At 40.6% G+C, this 18,588-nt stretch overlaps 1 protein-coding gene across 1 annotated transcript in view; it reads right to left on the minus strand.

Moving 5' to 3' along the window:
- LOC139723228 (uncharacterized) overlaps positions 1 to 18,588 on the minus strand; it is a 78,234-nt gene that overhangs the window by 45,137 nt on the left and 14,509 nt on the right. Inside the window, exons 11-12 of the mRNA XM_071634488.1 lie at positions 13,791 to 13,841; positions 10,512 to 12,511 (exon numbers count right to left, since the gene is read on the minus strand). Coding sequence (XP_071490589.1) covers positions 10,512 to 12,511; positions 13,791 to 13,841 — 2,051 coding nt within the window. The remainder of the gene's footprint in view (positions 1 to 10,511; positions 12,512 to 13,790; positions 13,842 to 18,588) is intronic.

An 18,588-nucleotide genomic window follows, 5' to 3' on the forward strand; every position in this document is an offset into this window, starting at 1 on the left:
TCGAAGAGAGTTGATAAAGAGTGTCATCTCTATTCACCAAACCATCCTGTATTTGATCTTTGTCAGTGTATACCTGTACGCTGTTGGCGACCTAGGGTTGGCATGAGTTTTTCCTCGTTGATGGGGGTGGGGATGGGGTGGAGTAGGAAGGGGGAGGGGTGGTAGAGGAGAGTTGATCTAGAGTGTCATCTCAGATTTAGAGTGATGCTCTCAGGTGAAAGGACTTGGCTTGTGCACACAAACAGGATGCCTTTGTTCTCCCCTTCTCTCTGCCATCCCTGTCTCAGCCCTGCGCAGTCAGCACTCTAACCACCCATTTTTCTTGTCCACAAATCATGTCTCTTCTAAACACATGATTCTGAGAACTGGTGTGGGTGTTTACATGGATACCCAATGAACTTGTCTGTCTGTACATGGTGTTGACTGATGGGCATCTTAAAACCACACAGTAAGGCTAATTGACTGGGTTCCCACTTCCCCAAACTTCTCGTATGAGCACATGTATGTAGTGCATTTCTGTAGGATGCAGTTTTGATGAACATTTTGCATAGAAACTATTTAATCTCATTACGAAGACTTGTCACATTAAAAAAAAAAAAGAAGAATTTCCAAACCTGAACACACCATTAAAGGACAAGTTCACCTTCATAGACATGTGGATTGAGTGAATGCAGCAATATCAATAATAGAACACATCAGTGAGAGTTTGAGGAAAATCAGACAATCTGTTTAAAAGTTATGAATTTCTGAAGTTCCTGCTTAGTCAATGCTGGATGAGAAGACTACTGCAGCTTGTGATGTCTGTGTACAACGATGTAAAGAAAATATAAAGAAAATTCTTAAGATATTTTCACTTTTCTCACTTAATGAAAGAATACCTGACTTCCCTCTTCCAGAAGGCAAGGGGAATAATATTACCCTTAACATACGTCAGTGACGAGTCGAGGAAATGTGCACTTTCAAGTAAAATTTTGTGAAATTCTCTTTACATTTTCCTTATATCGTTGTACACATGTGACATCAAACACTGTAGTAGACTTCTCATCCAGCAGTGACTGTGCAGATACTTTAAAAATTCATAACTTTTTAATGGATTGTCCGATTTTCCCCAAACTCTCATTGATGTGTTCTACTTGTATTGCTGCATTCACTCAATCCACATGTATATGAAGGTAAACTTGTCCTTTAACATTGATGAGATGGGGAACCTCTCTAAGTGCATATCTACATCACCACAAAAAATTTTTTCCATTTTCAAAGATATCAGAGAAATGTAACTCATCGCAGCAAGTCAAACAGGAAGTCTTCTGATCTGAGATTCAACAAATGCCATTCTAATGCTAATTAGCGCATCTGAAGATTGAATTTCTTGGAAATGGCAAAGGCTCTGGCAGAAAGCACCTCTAGCTGTGAAGCTCAGACAGCGTATGGCTTACATAATGAAAACGTAGGGTACTCGTATTTCGAGAACTGCTCATATAAGCAACCTGAATAGTAAATTATGGAGATGCCCATGATCCATCCTTGAACAGATTTTCATACCCCCCCCCCCCCCCCCCCCCCCGGGGGGGGGGGGGGGGGGGGGGGGGAATGAATATGAACTGTAAGATTAATAATTCAGCTTGGTGTATCCTAAAAAAAAATAAAAAAAATTATACATGTATATACAAATATGTACAAAACAGACAACTTGCCCGAGTATGTGATTAAAGTTAGGGAAGCAATGCAAGCCTTTTCATAAATTTGTTTTCAAAAAATATAATCTGTAATCTTGTATAATTGTTGTATCCGGGAATGTTTTTTCCTTATCTCCTTATTCAATCTTTAAACTGCACAGTTGTTGTTGTTCTTCTTCTTCTATACGGCCGTGGAACATTACTGGCAAAGTAAGGTAATACCTGATGTAATGCATCAAAAATCTCTTAACAAGATTCAGCATACAGTTGTAGATACAGTTGTAGATAAGTTTTGTGTGACTTGTTTACTTGGATTCATTTTCACAAGTCCACAAAATCAACAATATTTGCAAGTTGATGCAATCGGTATGATGACACCGCTGCTATCATGTTCTTCAGCACACACACAAAACTGTCTTCAGAATCCTGCTCCACAGGATGATACATGCATCCAACAAAAACTGACCTGTCAAAACAGGAAATAGTGTTGAAACTTATTTTGATTTCATTGACACTCACAAATAACTTATCATTCCGTTTCTGTCTGCTGTTGTTGTTTTTTATACATTCCATTCTCATGAGTAATCTGATGTCCTGGTACATGTCTTGCTCTACAGACAGAACAGCTGCAAACTATGCACACTGCAAAACTTGCTAGAACGTTGCATGAGCAAAAAATCTTTGCTCAAATACTGGTACATAAACCAGTGGTCTTCAAGCGCTATCCGACTGACGCAGAGAAGACTGTGAAGAGTTCAAGAGGGACAAGGAGACAATAATACAACAAAAAAACAAACAAACGAACGAACAAACAAAACTGAGCATTGGGAGAAATAAGCCGGCATCCCATTTGTGGGAAAGCATCAAAATACTCTGAAAACAACAAGTACTAAGTTTCAAACCTGTATCACAGCCGGCACATCAAATTTCCTCCAAGGATGACAAGCTCATTAATTCTCAAGTCCGATCACACTGAACTCAAGTCAAACCCACTTATCAGCCTCTATAACCTCTGACCTGCACAGGGTACACCTTGACAATCAATCACCACCCACCCACCCAGATGTGGAGGAAGGGGGGGGGGGAAGGAGAAAGGAACCTTCGAGATTCTGCCCAAGACAATCTCGGGCTCGAACAGGGCCGTGATGGAGCAATAAGCAGATTCACAGCAAGAAAACCAGCAGTATGGACCATAGTTTGATCACAAATGAGAGCATCTATCCGTGCTCATTGTCTGGTCACATACTGTGCCTGGTAACGCTTACATAGAGACTGCTGACAAGATCTTCCACATTGCAAAAGTTTTACAGATCAAACCAGATGCATCTTAAAGCAGCAGTAAATTCTCTACATCCTCTATAAAGTGTTCTGTCAATTTCACAGATCATACAACGTGCACTGATCTCAAGCTCGAAATTCTCGCCAGTTTCCTCACAGATACTGCAAGTACAAGTCATACAATTCAAGAAGGGTATGAAATGCTATAAAATGTAGAGTATTGTGCAAATGTCATAGGTCACAAAGCATTTGTGACCTAAATGAAATGAAATATGATAATTTACAGATACTTGAAGCTACATTTAAATATGCATTAAAAGCTGCTGTAAATTGTCTACTTATCCCTTACACACACCGCAGATATTACAGACTACAAATTACAAATTTTTCAGAGACTCCAACTTTCCCAGTTTAGGCGGGAGATTTCCTGTTTTGAGGCCATTTTTACAAAATCTCCCAGGTGAGTTTGAATTTCTCCCACTCTAGCTGTGTATCTCCCGCATAAGATGTATTTTCCTATGGGGTACAGTATGACTTTTCCTCAATTTGTCTCCCTCTGCACAAATGAAATTTGTAAGATCGCAACTGCTGATCTACATTTTCAACAAACTCTCTTGGAATATCTCTTGCCATCATGAATTTTCTTCTCACCTAGCCACCTCTTTCAAAAAAAACTAAATAAAGAAAAAATAATAATATTCAACAACTTCATAATTTGATTATACCTCATTCAATTTCTATATATACATGTTTGTTTGAAAATAAGGCTACGATATCACCAGAGAGGAGGATAACCCTAGAACTGGAGCTGGCCGCAAGAAATACTGCGCTTGTGATGTGAGCATAGCGCACACAATATTGTGTGCATATTCACACGATCAGAGTCTCCCGTTTGTTCTGGGGCCCCAGGCAGGAGAATTTCCAGCTAGTTTAAGAGATGCTTAGGGCTGGAGTCTCCTATTTAAATGACATCTCAAAGAAGTGCCCCATACTCTCCCCGTGAAATCAATGTGAAGATACAAAGCAACATTAATGCCGTTTTGCGAATTACATGCTGCTTTCCATTAGAAAGAAGCAGCATGAAATTTCACATCCTGATCGAGGAAGAGGCCCCTCCGTTAACATGATTAAGTTTCTATCCTTTTCCTTCCCCTCCAACCAGCTGTATCCACTTACCGGCACCAGCTGAGAAATGATATGTATCAAACATGCTTCTTGGTCAACAGCCAAATAACGAAATCTGTCACGAAGGTCTGTCTACATACTGTGACTATCTCTGTAATTGATAAACATACTTAATGTGCATGCAGCCTTTCGAAGGCTCCCTCCACGTGAAAGACATTTGTTTGGGCTATATGATAGATACACCACTAATGAACATTATGATATCACAACTACTTCCATCTCAGAAAGTCCTTACCACTCCACATAAGGACAATATTCTTTGAGCGGGTTGATGTTCTGTAATGATACATCACTTGATGCAATTGATTAAACGAGGAGCGATATTTGTCCCTGGCCCCAGGATGCACTCAAGTCACAACCACTGCACGTGCATATGTGACAATAAATCTCGTCTATAGATACCTATTGTTTGTGCACACATGCGGCCGATGCTTTACTAGTATCGATACAGTGGACCCTACAATTACACAGCAACAAGCACTGTGCATATATGCCTATCATTAAAATGCAAGTAAACAAAAGTCGCCCACAGAATTGACACGCCTGAAAAATGTTTTGTAAATGCCACTGATTATATCTTGGTTTTCCCCTCACGGAAATCCAAACCATGCTTTAGATATTTCATTGGCATGTGGCTTTTGAGCAAAATCAACCCGGCAGTCCTGATTCCCTTTAAAGCTAAACATGGTGATTTGGGGGAAAGTGTTCATTTAAGTTTATACAAGAAAGTTGAATTCATCCTGATTTGTACTCAAAACAAAGTTTACAATGAAGATACTTGCATGGGTCCAATGTAATATACTGAATTTCAATTTGAATGGACAAACCTCATGTGATCCACCAAAGGAATCACTCTATTTTCCGGTATAGCAAACATATGCACATACGAGAAGAACCCTTAAAACTTCACTTGGGATTCATACTGCACAATGGTTCACTTTTTTTCACAGAATTTTGCTTTGTCAATTGTTTTGGTTTTTTTTTTTCTTAACACTGGACTACATCTTTAATAATAGCATGATGCAGGAGTGTCACAGGTATCACAGGGTTCCCAGCATTTCAATAAAATAAACTTCCATGATTTTTCCCTGTTAAAGTCATAAAATTCCATGATAATTATTCCAACTCATTTCCAATTTCATATGTTTTCGATGTTGTTGCATTGAACTATTTGAACATAATGTTATGCTCTTCGTGTAACAGAGGAGAGAATGAGGGGAATGAAGAACTTGCTTAATTCTCGGAAAGGAAGGTGGAGGGGGAAGGACAAGCAAGGAAGTGCTGATGGATGTATACGCACGCACTCATCCCAAGGAGCATGGGAAGAACATTCGCCGGGGCTTATCCTGTCACTCCAGGCTCTCAGAATTTGTTTTCTACTCAAATAAATGATGAGACCTGGTAATGGCACACGACACACTCAATCCCCTCTACTCCTACAACACGTCAGCCAGCCTGAGTTACCCCTCTCCCCCCCCCCCCCCCCCAACACCTCCTCCATTCCTCCTGTTACCCCTTCCCCGGAGTCAAGAGTTCAAGTTGGAGGTACAGCTGAGAGCAAACTCAGTCTTGGAGCATCCCTCAGGACACGGGCAAGCCAGCCCCTGGATCTGAAGTGGAATTTGGAAACTTGACTGCAACAAAGTCTTCCCCTTCAACTCACTGTGGGACTCCTGCAGAAAAAGTTCCTTTGCATGTTCGTTGGATGTATCTCTGCTGAATTGGCTTTGCACATCCGAAACCTTTTCAAGATATAATGTAAAACTGGGGGAGGGGTCAAGATCATTCCCTGCACTGTAAGACCGACAGCTACTTTGATGGGCTATATGAACACAGACGTTTTCTGAAGAAAGACAAAGAATTGGCAATAAAAAAGATCCCCTTATTTGTCTCGGTTCTTTTTCTTGTCTACTTTCCTTTTTCTCTCTTTCAAATCATTATATGCACCATGAGATAACATGCTGCAGTTGATTCAAAGTGAATCTGAAATTTCATAATGCCGCAGCAGTCACTGACCTGGTCTAAGATTCTCTCCCCGGGGCAAAAATCAGAACAACTCACAGTTACAAACAAACAAGCCAACAAGCAAATCACATACTGATTTCAAAACTTGCAATCAACAGAATACCCTAGACACAGGAAATATGCTCTGAAATCAGATGGAAATTGTACCCCCCCCCCCCCCCACATACACAGAGAGGCACGCATGTGTACCAAATTGCAGTATGATCATTACTGCTCAAAAGTGCTTGCACTTTCAGTTCAGATCGTCAATACCGGTTCGAGACAATGAACGGCACACGATTCACTAACTACTTCCTCTTTTCGTGGAACACCGAGGAACAGCGCGCAGCTGCATTCGAGCCGGGGTAAACATGACGGACACGTCAGAGTCATTCCCCGAGTTCGAATTTCCACTGGCATTAAGGCAGCTGTCTTGAGATGACATTCATTGAAAACAAATGCAATGGTTTTCAAGTAGATGACTTTGAAATGCTGAGAAAGCCTTTGTGCACTACATTAAAAAAAACAAAAACCATACGCCTACACCTGTATTCCATCAAACAGCTACACCAAATCAAAATAGCACCTCTATCATTCTTATTCTACCATTACCATAATGATCAGCATGTCAGACAATATATTTCAGTTAAAGGTTACATACACATATTTTAGGTAAAGGTAATGTATCTCCTATTCAGGAGGCTGTTCTTCAAACACTGACAGTTGGGATAACAATCAACTACAGGAAGTTAGCTCATTGAACATAGCTGCCAACATGTCTGTGCACAATTTACTAATCATTTTCATGAAACTTACTAATAGTGGGTTATTCTGCCTACAAGCACACAGTATATTCATGATATTAAAAAAAAAGTTACTAATAAATACATACTGAAATTACTACCAATTACTCAATTTTAGTAATAGTTGGCTGCTGTGATTGAATATACATGACATCCCAGAAGGTCTATAAGAGAATCTCATTGAGAGCATGTTAACACATTACACATTGATAATTGCAATATTAAAAATATTTTACGGAGACTACAAAGTCTCATCAAGTGATATTTGTATGCTGTCATCCTAGGAAGGAATTCTAGAAACACATTCAATTTCTCCTGGCAGAAGGCACAGTTAGATGAATCTGCACGTCATGGGGTGATTTTAGCCCTGGTTTTAAATATCAAGACAATTATACAAGCATGGTATGCTGTAAAAACTGCAGCTCCCACAGCGACAACTAATTTGTTGCTAGGTAACCGGTTGTTTCGTATACACTGCCACAGTACCTGCAATCATTTAGAGTTACTACCGTTAAGTACTACATGTATAAGGTGCACAGATGCTTGTTATCATCCAGAGCAGTACAGTCTCAAGAAACTAGACAAGCATGTACTTGAGAGCTGCTATCTTGACTGCCACTGTTGTAGCTCATACTCTGCGGCAACATGGAACCTGAGACGAGATGCGCGAGTGATTTGGACAGGAGGAACTAACAGGCTGAAATGCTCACAGCACTGCCACAACTCTATGAATCCAATTCCAACAAACATTCTGCACCTGAAGAATGGCGATCCCATGGGCAGGCGTTTTCTATAGCTGCATTCACACACAGGAGTTAATACCGGGTTTTGCATTGTGATGCAAAGAATCATTTTACTTGCCACAATTCACATACGCCCCCCCCCCCCTCAAAAAAAAAAAAAAAATGAATAAAAAATTGCTTGGCTGCAAATGACATGCTTTGAATTAGCAAAATGCACATGCCTGAACAATGATCAGAGCATGACCTCATGCACCACCGTGTGCAGACCTAGTATGTGTGCTGAGTTACATTATGAAATATCAAAAAAAAATATGTATTTAAATTTTTTCTTTTGTGTATATACTGTTCACACAAGCCACACAGGACAAATTATCACAAGAGTTTTTAATAATATCAAGCAGGACTGACTGTCGCATTCTGATGCGTATCACAAGAGTTCATGATTTTTTTTGTATGTGTCCACACACACAAATCATCAGTTTTCACATCACGTCATAAAAAACAACTTACAAAAAACATATAATGTGGGGCGTGTGTGAATGCATTTAGAGACTGACCTGCAAGGCCCACCACCTGAAGCAAATTGTGCGTAAGCACTTTGGATAATTGGCTTATTTGATCATGACCACTGCCATATTAGCTGATGAGATGTAAGCTCTGGTGGCATGCCCTTCAGCCTAATAAAATAGCTTTTACAGGGCTTGCCTGGAAATGGTGTCTAATTCCCAATGGTCAATTCACACGACCTTCACTCTTGCATTAGTCTTCTCTATCGTATCCTATTCTCCTGAAATCTTGCCTGGCTTTTTAAACATTGAATGTCGAGAAAATGGTATGCCTCATACCATGCAAGCGACGTTTACGGAAGTTTCTGGGGAAAGACACCGTACAAGACTACATGTACATCTAATGAACTTATCCAATTAGAACATACATCAACCTGTCATTTATTATACTACCACAATATCATCAATACATTTTGCAAAGCTTATTAATAAAGTTCCACTGATTAAGTATCTTTACAAAATCTGTTAACAATCACTGGTTGAGATAATAGGAAATAGAATAAACTGTAATAGACAAAGACTATTTTTGTATGTGTATTTCTTTCAAATATGTCATCATAGTGCTCTCTTTTCCTCAACTCAGAAAGAACAGAGAACATGTTTGGGTTCTCACACAGGAACAATTGGATGACCAATGCCCAAGATGTGTGTTCATGAACCTCTAGGCCCGAATTCACGAAGGTGGTACAAATGAAACCATGGTTTAAACCATGGACAAAAACCATGGAGCGGCAAGTGTCCCACGGAATATTTCGTTACGAAATTGGTCATTTCGTCGACAAAATGACCGTTTTGTTAACGAAATTATCATTTCGTGGACGAAATGTTCATTTAGTTACAAAATGTTGTCATTTCGTTACAAAATAATCATTTCATCGAAGAAATGACTGATTTCGTAACGAAATATTCCATGCGACACTTGGTGCTCCTTGGTGTTTGTCCATGATTTAAATCATGGTTTCATTTGTACCACCTTCATGAATTCAGGCCCTAGGGTTTCGAGAATGGAATAAAGATAATCACTTGCAAACAAGCACATGCAGACAGGCATTCTGATATATCACCTCGATATCACATTAATTATGGAGCAATACAGAGCCTTATATAGGCCAAATAGCCACACCGGTGCTGAACAACAAAGTCCATCAGAAAAACACACAATTATATAAAGCCAGAAGCAGAGGTGAAGCATACACCTTCAGGCAGTCATGGTCAGAGGAGGCTCATCAAGGCATGTGGGACCTCACCCCGACTCGACTCGAAGTCGGGTGCCGAGTGCCGTGCCTGTGATGAATCATGCCAACCAGTAAACATTGTGTGCCCTCTCCCTGACCTTAGTTTCAATGCAAGAGCATCAGTCATTTACACACTAAAACCTTCACAGTACAACTCTTCAACAGACCAGCATACCCTCTCATGACATATAAATAGGCCATTTGGGTCTCATGTTTGCGGAGATAGTCCAGACTAGATGTGATTGATTAGCCCTAAAATTCTGCATGTAAAGCGAACATTTGACACCAAGCACATTGTATGTGTAGCCGTAAAAAATGACATCTGTTCTGGATGATTAATTTCACTGTAACTATCATAAAAAAATCCAGACTGATTTCTTTCTCTTTTCTTTTTCCACACAAACACGTCAAGGAGAGTGTAGAAATACCACTTCGGCAAAATGAAATGAGGCTATGTCAACATGAGGACAGCACATGAGATGCTGAACATGTGGATTCATAACATTTGAGAGACCAAGCAAAAAAAAAAGATATATCACATTTTCAAACTCCAAATCTCTGAGAACGCAAGGTATCAAAGGCAGCTGCCAGTCAGCATCGAGAGGTAAAACTGCACCACCGCTGTCACAAAATTGCTAGTAAGCGATACATCAATGCACGCTTTGCAGCTGCTCATGGCGAACGAAGGGTACAGCACTTCACACCACCACGCGTCACGTGTTCGTTATTACCAAACCTCAGGCAACACTCCTGCTCAGATCATTTGGCTTTCTACCTGAACTATTTTTTTATCACAATGAGACAGCAGTGAATTTTAGACACAGGAAATTGCCCCTAAGACAGGAAGATTGAGGCCACGACACTTTATAATCATGATTTTGCCTTCAGCTACAGCAAATTTTCTCTTAACATTTTTTTTTTCTCTCTCAGAGGAAGACTTCCGCACCTAGCTACAACCACAATGAACAGATTGAAATAATTACATAAAAGTCACGGTTAGTGAACGTGAGACACCTCTCACCTGTCTTTTGCCCTGGTGGCATAGTTGTCCATCACCTTCTTGCGTAGCATCAGACCCTCTGCCACAGGTGAGTTCTCCCCAGCTCCATACTCGGCCTCTTCGTCTGAAAGAGAGTCCTCATCAGAGAGACAAGCATCCTTGTACGTCAGTTTCTGGACACGCCCAAGTCTGCTCGCCCCAAGGTCTGCATCTTGTGTGGCATCCACACAGCCCACTCGACGATGTCTCTGAGTTCTGCGGTGGAGGCGACTTTGTGCCAGTCCCTCCAGACCAATGTTCGGTCCTTCTGATGCATCCCTCACACTTGTGGGGTTCAACTGAGGTTTGCTTCTCTGGGGATATAAGATAATTCTATCCCCAGGTTTGCGAAGTCCAGCTTTTGCATCTTGTTTGAGGTTCCCAGCGATGCAAAGTCCTTGGTGGTCAACAGCACTGTTGGAAAAGTGCTGTTCAATGATAGCATTTTTTTGCATCTTACCGACAATATCCTCTTCACTACTTCGCTCTACCATGCTGTCATTCTCACTGTGCTGGTGAGGTCTGGTCTGAGGTTGCGCAGGTGGTCGTGCAGTCCCCTTTCGGAAGGTATTGGCATATGCAACTTGCCTTAATTCTTCTTCATCTTCAGAAGATGTCCACCCATCCTCTAGAGTTCCAAGACTGCCCTCATCTAGTGGCTGAATATCCTGAAAATCTTCATCATTTGTGTCATCAATACCATAATCAGTTTCTCCCAGTTCATGGTCCATGTCACTCTCTGATGACAAAGACACTGGTTTGTCACCATATTTTTCCCTTCCCCCACGAAATTGCAAGTCTTCATTAGAGTCAAAATCATCATTTGCCACTTCATGTGAAAACCGCTGCTCATGAGCATCATCCTTCTTCATGTCATTGCCAACTGCTACCTTTTGTTTGGTCTCAAGGAAATCAGACTCTAGACCAACTGCCTGTATACCTACAGGAGAGGTTTCTCCCATCAAGGATTCTACATCTGGAATGCGGCACTTGGCAATTTCTCCATCACCAAGAGTGAGGGGACTGCCCTGGTTGTCATCACGGTTGGAGTCGTTCGAGTTGTTGGAGGAGCATGCCTGCTGTGGTGTGTCACGTTGATACCGTACAATATGATCACCCTTTCCTGCAGGAGTCTTCCCGTTGGTTCCTACGTCTCCATACCTATCCTGTACTGTGCCAACACCCTTCCCTTGGAAGGAGGATCTGCTGCTGCTGGTCCGATGCCCACTGGCTCGGGGGCTGTTCTTCGACTTCTGTTCTGCATCGGGGGAGGGTGTCCCTTGTCCCAGTAGAGTATCATTCATGCCAAACCTGGGAAGGCTGCTGCTGTTGCTTGCAGCATCGAGGGCATTTCTGCACTGCAGTTCGTTGATCACATCACTGTACAGCCTCTGGCAGGATGACGACACTTCACAGTCTTCACAATGCCCCGCTTGCAACGGGCTACTCTTACACAGGCAAGAAGAAGCCTGGCTTGTGGTATCTGACCCATGGTAATCCCAGGGACACCTCTGCAGTTGCTCTCTTGCTTGGCGCTTTGCTCTCAGCTCTTGCCATGCAGTATGAGGCTTCTTGGAACCACCTGGCCATGGGGAATCCACACTGCGCTCACTTATGTCTTCGCTGGAATCACAGAGAGGACCTACAGACTCCTGGTTTTCTTCCATGTTCTCCAATGTGGACCTCGCATCCTTGGTCGCTATGGAAGGAAGAGTCTCCTGACTAATGCTATGAGAACTGGTTCTCTGGAGAAGAACGGTATCCTCCCCTGCTGTGATGAGGACCGATTTGGCTACGGAACAGGTGGTGTAGCTCTGCATCCTCCTAGACTTGTCATCATCACCTTGCTGATTAACCTGCCTCTGCGTCAGAACAACAGAAGTCTCCTTTGTTCCTCTTGGTCGGGGAGTATCCCTCTCCGATGCCAGAGATGGACGATTGAAGGCGATCTCTCTGATGGCATCCAGCAGTTGGGCCTTGGTCTGCATTAAATTGGAAGAGAGAAGTATTATTTCAAAACTCTTATTTACAAATGTATGTAGCTGAGCTTGTGCCATACCACAATTAGGACAGGTAGTGCATCACAAACTGGTTTTGAATCTGTAGGCTCTACCTATCTGCACATCAAGAATCTCGCCTCATTCAACATATTCATACGGATGTGGTCAGCTGGCTAAGCCACATCATCTTGAAAGCAGGAATCACATTGGGAGAAGCTTTCATGTAAAACCATCTATTATCACAGTCTATTCAGAAATATTTGTTCTACATGTTTCTACACACTCAGAAAAAGGCTAAAACTTCTCACATATACACTGTATCTCATCTGAAGTAACAAGTCATCCATATGGAAACAAATCCAATCTGACAATAATACACAAGGAGAACAAGCTGAAGTCAGAGCATGGGATTTGTGTAAAATTAGGGGGATATGTACAAATGTATCATCTCTGAGATTGACATGGCTACATAGCCATTGAGAAGACTTTCCACTGTTTTGTTCACAAGGTATAATTTGTCTCAGATCTTCCTCTGCCCTGTTTGATGGCAGACATTACAGGTTACCCATTATATCTCTTAAGCATAGTCCTAAATAAAATGTGTCCTTCAAGAAAATATTGCAACAATAACATTTTATAGCACACAGAACAACCCAATTCTTTATCATTGTTTGTTTGATGCTCACAGAACAGGGAATAATTTTCTTGGTATCGCATCACAATTTGCTATGCATTTTTACACCACTGCTACACAAACTAACTTTTGTGTAGCAGTTTTCTTACATAGAAGTGTACAGGATATCATTGAAGATATTTTTCACCAGCTGAAATTGCTAATCAAATTTGAGTTTGAAAATTATTCCCTGCAGAATAGCACATTACATACTCACAGACAAGCAAACCATTTTCATTATCATTTTCATTATCATCTTTCATTTTATCAAATGCATTTTATCAAATGACAAATTTACTGACTTTGCTTTGTCTTTCACAAACTTCACTGACAATAAAAATTTCAGGTAAATTTTCCTTCATGCAAACAAGGTCAAAGCAAACACAAGACATTTCATCCCCCTATGATATACTTTACTGAATTTACACATTGCAACAATTCATTCTCACAAGCCTGCGCACTGAATTTGAACACTAACAGCTGCAGAGCATTAAGCATGAGAGCACAAGGCAACTGCAGTGAGCTACATTAAAAACCCCTGGGATTTGTCATAAATCGTTGTACATCTGACATTTAACAGGTTCATACCTGCAACTCCACTTCCCTTGAATCTGCCCGTTCAGGTTTAACCAGTTTTGCCTGTACAAATGAAAACAAGATGATGTGATTACCGTACATGCCACTTCTTTCCGATCCATCACACAACGTTAGTTTCTTTTCCTGCAGTGTATACTCCTCTCTATCCAAAGCATTACAGATGTGGTAGAACCTGCCACGCAGCTAAAACTCAAAGCACATTGAGATCACCGCATTGATTTGTTTTTGTTATCTTTACTGTTTTCCATTATCTTACAACAGCCTGACAATGCAACATCAGAAAAGTTCAATTTTAAGCATCTTCAAATGGTGGATACATGTATATATACTGCAGCTTCAAACTAGCTACTTCAAGAGAACATAAATGGGCATACCTTGTCGATATACTGTATACGCTATAATTTTAGCATACATAAATTTACGCGAATTGCCGCCGTCACACATTTTCGCGAGTGGTTAAATTCGCGATTGGGGGACCAGAGAAAATATGCAGTGGCAAAGAAAGTGTGAATTTTCAACTTACAGGCAAATAAGAATGATACTAGTTTATACACTGCATGAAAAAAACTTACCAAACTCTGCGAACTAGTAAGTTAGAATTCAACATTTTTGAAGTGGTTAAGTCCATCGTGCTAGATTTCTGACGAGTGGTCCCCTAGCGATAATGGATTGGCTCTCTGCAGTATACGTAAGTAGACGTGAACGTGCTATATGTACGTAAACAAGCTTAGCCAGTATGGGTCTGTTCGGTAAGCCGTAATGTTCGTATCATCAAGGCAAGGGATTCATTTTGAAAGGTAATATGTTTGCGTGTTATTAATTTCGCGAATAGCTCCCGACTCGCGAAATTTGCGAAAATAAAACCCCCTGCGAAATATATAGCGTATACAGTATTTCTCTTGTGTTAATTGTAAATCAAGTTCTCTTCACATTAGTCGGCAAGTGCATAAAATTGGCTTTACATAAGCTGGCACGTGCATAAAATTGGAGCCCATGCCCACGGGGAGAAAATGGAAAGGCAAAACTATCAAGTCAGACACTGCAAGTGACAGCTTGAGGGCAAGCCAGTTGTGGTCACTGACTAATTATGGCCGCTCAAGGCCGAGGGCTGGCATGACATGAAATGATGAAACAGCTGGTCACTGCAGATGACTGTACACACACACACACACACACAAATGTGCGTGCACATAAACACAAACACAGACACACCGACACACAGACACACATACACATGTACACACCTACACACATGAGGTAGGAGCAGTAATGCTAGTCATGAGATCCACATGTGCGTGCGTGTGAAAGCCTCATCATGACATCTGCCACGAGGACAGACCAGATGATGGCTGGGACTCCCTTCCTGCACTTCCGTGATCGGTGGACTACGCATCACTCTGCGGCAAAAAACAAGCTCACCCTAAACATGGATGTAGAGTTCTCCACATGTCTATTGAAATACAGCGGAAAGTAATGTTCTGGACATAACAGTCTGTCTTCCACATTGTGACAGCATAACAGGGTTGGAGAATGTGTTATGTTACTTTCCCTTTCCTTGAGCTCAGCAATACAAAAAAAAAAAAAAAATGAACGACTTTGTTGACACAGACATTACAATGACTGATGGTAAACTGCTGTTCAACATAACCCAAGTTCCATAAATGCTTAGAATAAAATGGATGACAATCAATTTAATGAGTTGCTCATGCAAGACATCCATCTTTGAGGTAAAACAATCATAGAGGGAGCAGTTGCTATGATAACAAAAATGCTAATATTGAAAAAATACATGTACCATGATTACGATAATGACAGTAATGACAATCATAATGAGCAATGTGCTAGCACTGAAGTAATTCATGTTGAAACCTCGTGGTCAAGTCAACAAACTGATTACATCCATGAGACACATTTTACAGTTCGCAGCAGAAACAGAGTAAAAATTAACTTAACTGTTATATTGGCATATCTTTTTAATAGTCCAATAAAAAAACACCACATTAAATCTATGACAAAACAAGTGGGCAAGGACAATGTAAAGTCTGTTACTCTGTTCCCTCTTTGTTTTGTTTTTTCATTGGCAGAGACACACATTGTCACTCAAGGTGTCTTGAAATAACAGATTACTCTCCCATCTTAACTTGACCTACAAAACATTCAGAAGGTATTGAGGCAACATAACATTTATCATGCAGTGATACTCTCCACATGTTAAGTGTGTGAAATTAATGGCAAAAAACGGGAGTGAGATTTTGCAATGGTCAATTGCAAGCAAACCCCAAGCCAATCTGTACACTTAAGACTGTTTCATACCACTGGAATGCACCTCGGCCCTGCTTTACTAACATGGGACCTATATCAAGCCAAACAATGAACCTAAAGTTGAGACAGATTCAGACCAGATCTAGGTCTGGAAGGGTACATTATAGACATTCGAGATATACAGTATTCTAGAATGTGCAAAGGTGGGTACAAGATACTATTCCCAAATGCCTTCACAAATTAGACCCCAACTTCTGAGGACTGTTTGATCCCCAAATTGTCCCGAAGATCAGTTGAATTAGGATTGATTTTAAAGCCCTGTGATAGGGTCCCCTGATTTCCACTACCACGTGTGGGCAACTTCAGCAGTATCTCTTTGACTTGTCCAACAAAGTGGGTTATGATTTACATTCAAACCGTGGAAATGCAATATTTCATGACAGATTCTGTGAATTGTGGGTAACCAGGTAATCAGGAAAAAAACAACTGGCATAGAATTGACAGCACCATGAAAACCTCAACATACTTCTTTCAGACATCAACGACAGGAAGGTATAAAATTGACCCCCATATGTGTGCTTCCTAGTACTCTGGCAAGATTATCAACACCCCATTAATAAAGCCTGGAGACATGACTCATCAACATCACTAACCACTTCATTTCAAAACAGATTTCACTGAATACACGCATCACCTAGCAGGTGAGTTTAATGGTCACGAAATGTACAAAGACGATGCCACATATGTACCAGCAGATGTAGACTGTTTTGGATAAAACTCTGGCAACGTGTTGATAAGCTCCTTTTATCCATCATCAGGAAAATATACATGACCTAGGTGCAAATAAACGCAGATCTAATACGTTTACTCTCGTCCAATCAGAACAGGAAGCTACCACAGCCAGCACTTCACTTTTCACGGTCCTCTTTAAAAAAAAGGGGGGGGGGTGTGTGACAAGGCCCCTCATTTAAGAAGGTTCCTTGACATGTCTGGCTCAAGTGTCCATGACAGATGAGAACTTGCACAGAATATTGTTACTGGTAGACAAAACTAACACACAGAGAAGGTTCATGGGAGTTTAAGGGCAAAAACAAGGACACACTTGTGGAGGCTTGAATATAAATAGGTGCTAACACTTCAGCACTCACGTGGTACACAGCATCTAGCCACACGCAAAGACGAGTGATCATCAGTGGTAATTCATAAGACTGTTTGCCAAACACATTAACTGAAAAGTGGGTGGGGGGGCAGTGAGTAATTAGATCCCAAACCATGCTACATTCACTCAAAACATTCATCAAGTTTAAAACAAACTGTCTTTTTGATGCACGTTGTAAGTTGCAGTAAAGCTTTGCAAAGTATGTCTTGACTAGATACCAATAAATTGAAAGGAACAACATCAGAAATAAGCAGACAGATAAATTAATTAATAAATAAATCCATAGTTTGTCTAATATCTATTCATTCATTCTTTTATCTGTTTACAGCTATGTTTTTTAATACGATACATAAGTTCTCATGACATGTAATGGATGAAGTGTACATAAGATCCTGATTGTCTCGTCTTATAATTACTTCTGATGCTGCATACAAAATCAAAACATTGCCCAAATGTCTAAAAATGGAACAAAAATTGTGAAAAGCTGACTTGTATCTTACTCTATATTGGAGTTACGAACACTCATGTTTCCAGTTGAAGCACTCCTGTCATGTTAATTCAGACATGTAAGTTTTCATTAATGTCTGTTTACAAGATATGACCCTATAACGAGCTTGTTGAATTTCTTTGCTAATACATCAGCCATCACTCCGTTCTTACTTCCATGTGATTGGGAACCAGACAATATTTGATACTGCAACTTTTCAGTCAAAGGACTCCATTGGAAACATTTTGAGCAGCACAACAAATATATCAAATAATAATAGAAAAACTACCTATTGATATTGTAAATTACTCACTATCCAGGCCTAATGTTCTTGGTGATTGTATAGTACAATCTACAAACGTGTCACTGACATTAAACGTGATTGATGCACATACCCTATGTGCAATGCCTGATAACTTTCCACTGCAGTTTGTATTTTTCCATTTGTTTTATTTTTTATTTAAAAAAAAACTGTTTATAGGTGATGATAGAAATGGTTTGCTCTTGTTAAGGTACACACACCCACACACACACACACACACAGCCCCACAAAAACACACACTCATACAGACATATATCAATCTTTCGGCCTACAACCACAGACAACAAAGTGCATGATATTTGCAGCAAAACTATTAGAGGAAACTCATTTTAATTTCATTGCACCAATGCAAAACACTTGGTGACTTGTACACGAAGTTAGTGCAATTAAAACCAAGAGAATCACCATATTTCATCACACTGTCCTGAGAAGAACACATAGTAATGACAAGGAATTACTGAGGCCTATGTGCTTACTCTTGGGGATAAAAAGCATGTTCTGAGTTAATCCCATTTATCTTTTCTTGGTGATGCAATTAGTTTTGTTGCTGGTTAAAGGA

Source organism: Diadema antillarum, unplaced genomic scaffold (assembly GCF_040938485.1).
Source record: "Diadema antillarum isolate AM-2024a unplaced genomic scaffold, OU_Dant_1.0 scf00000183, whole genome shotgun sequence".
Taxonomy (NCBI): domain Eukaryota; kingdom Metazoa; phylum Echinodermata; class Echinoidea; order Diadematoida; family Diadematidae; genus Diadema; species Diadema antillarum.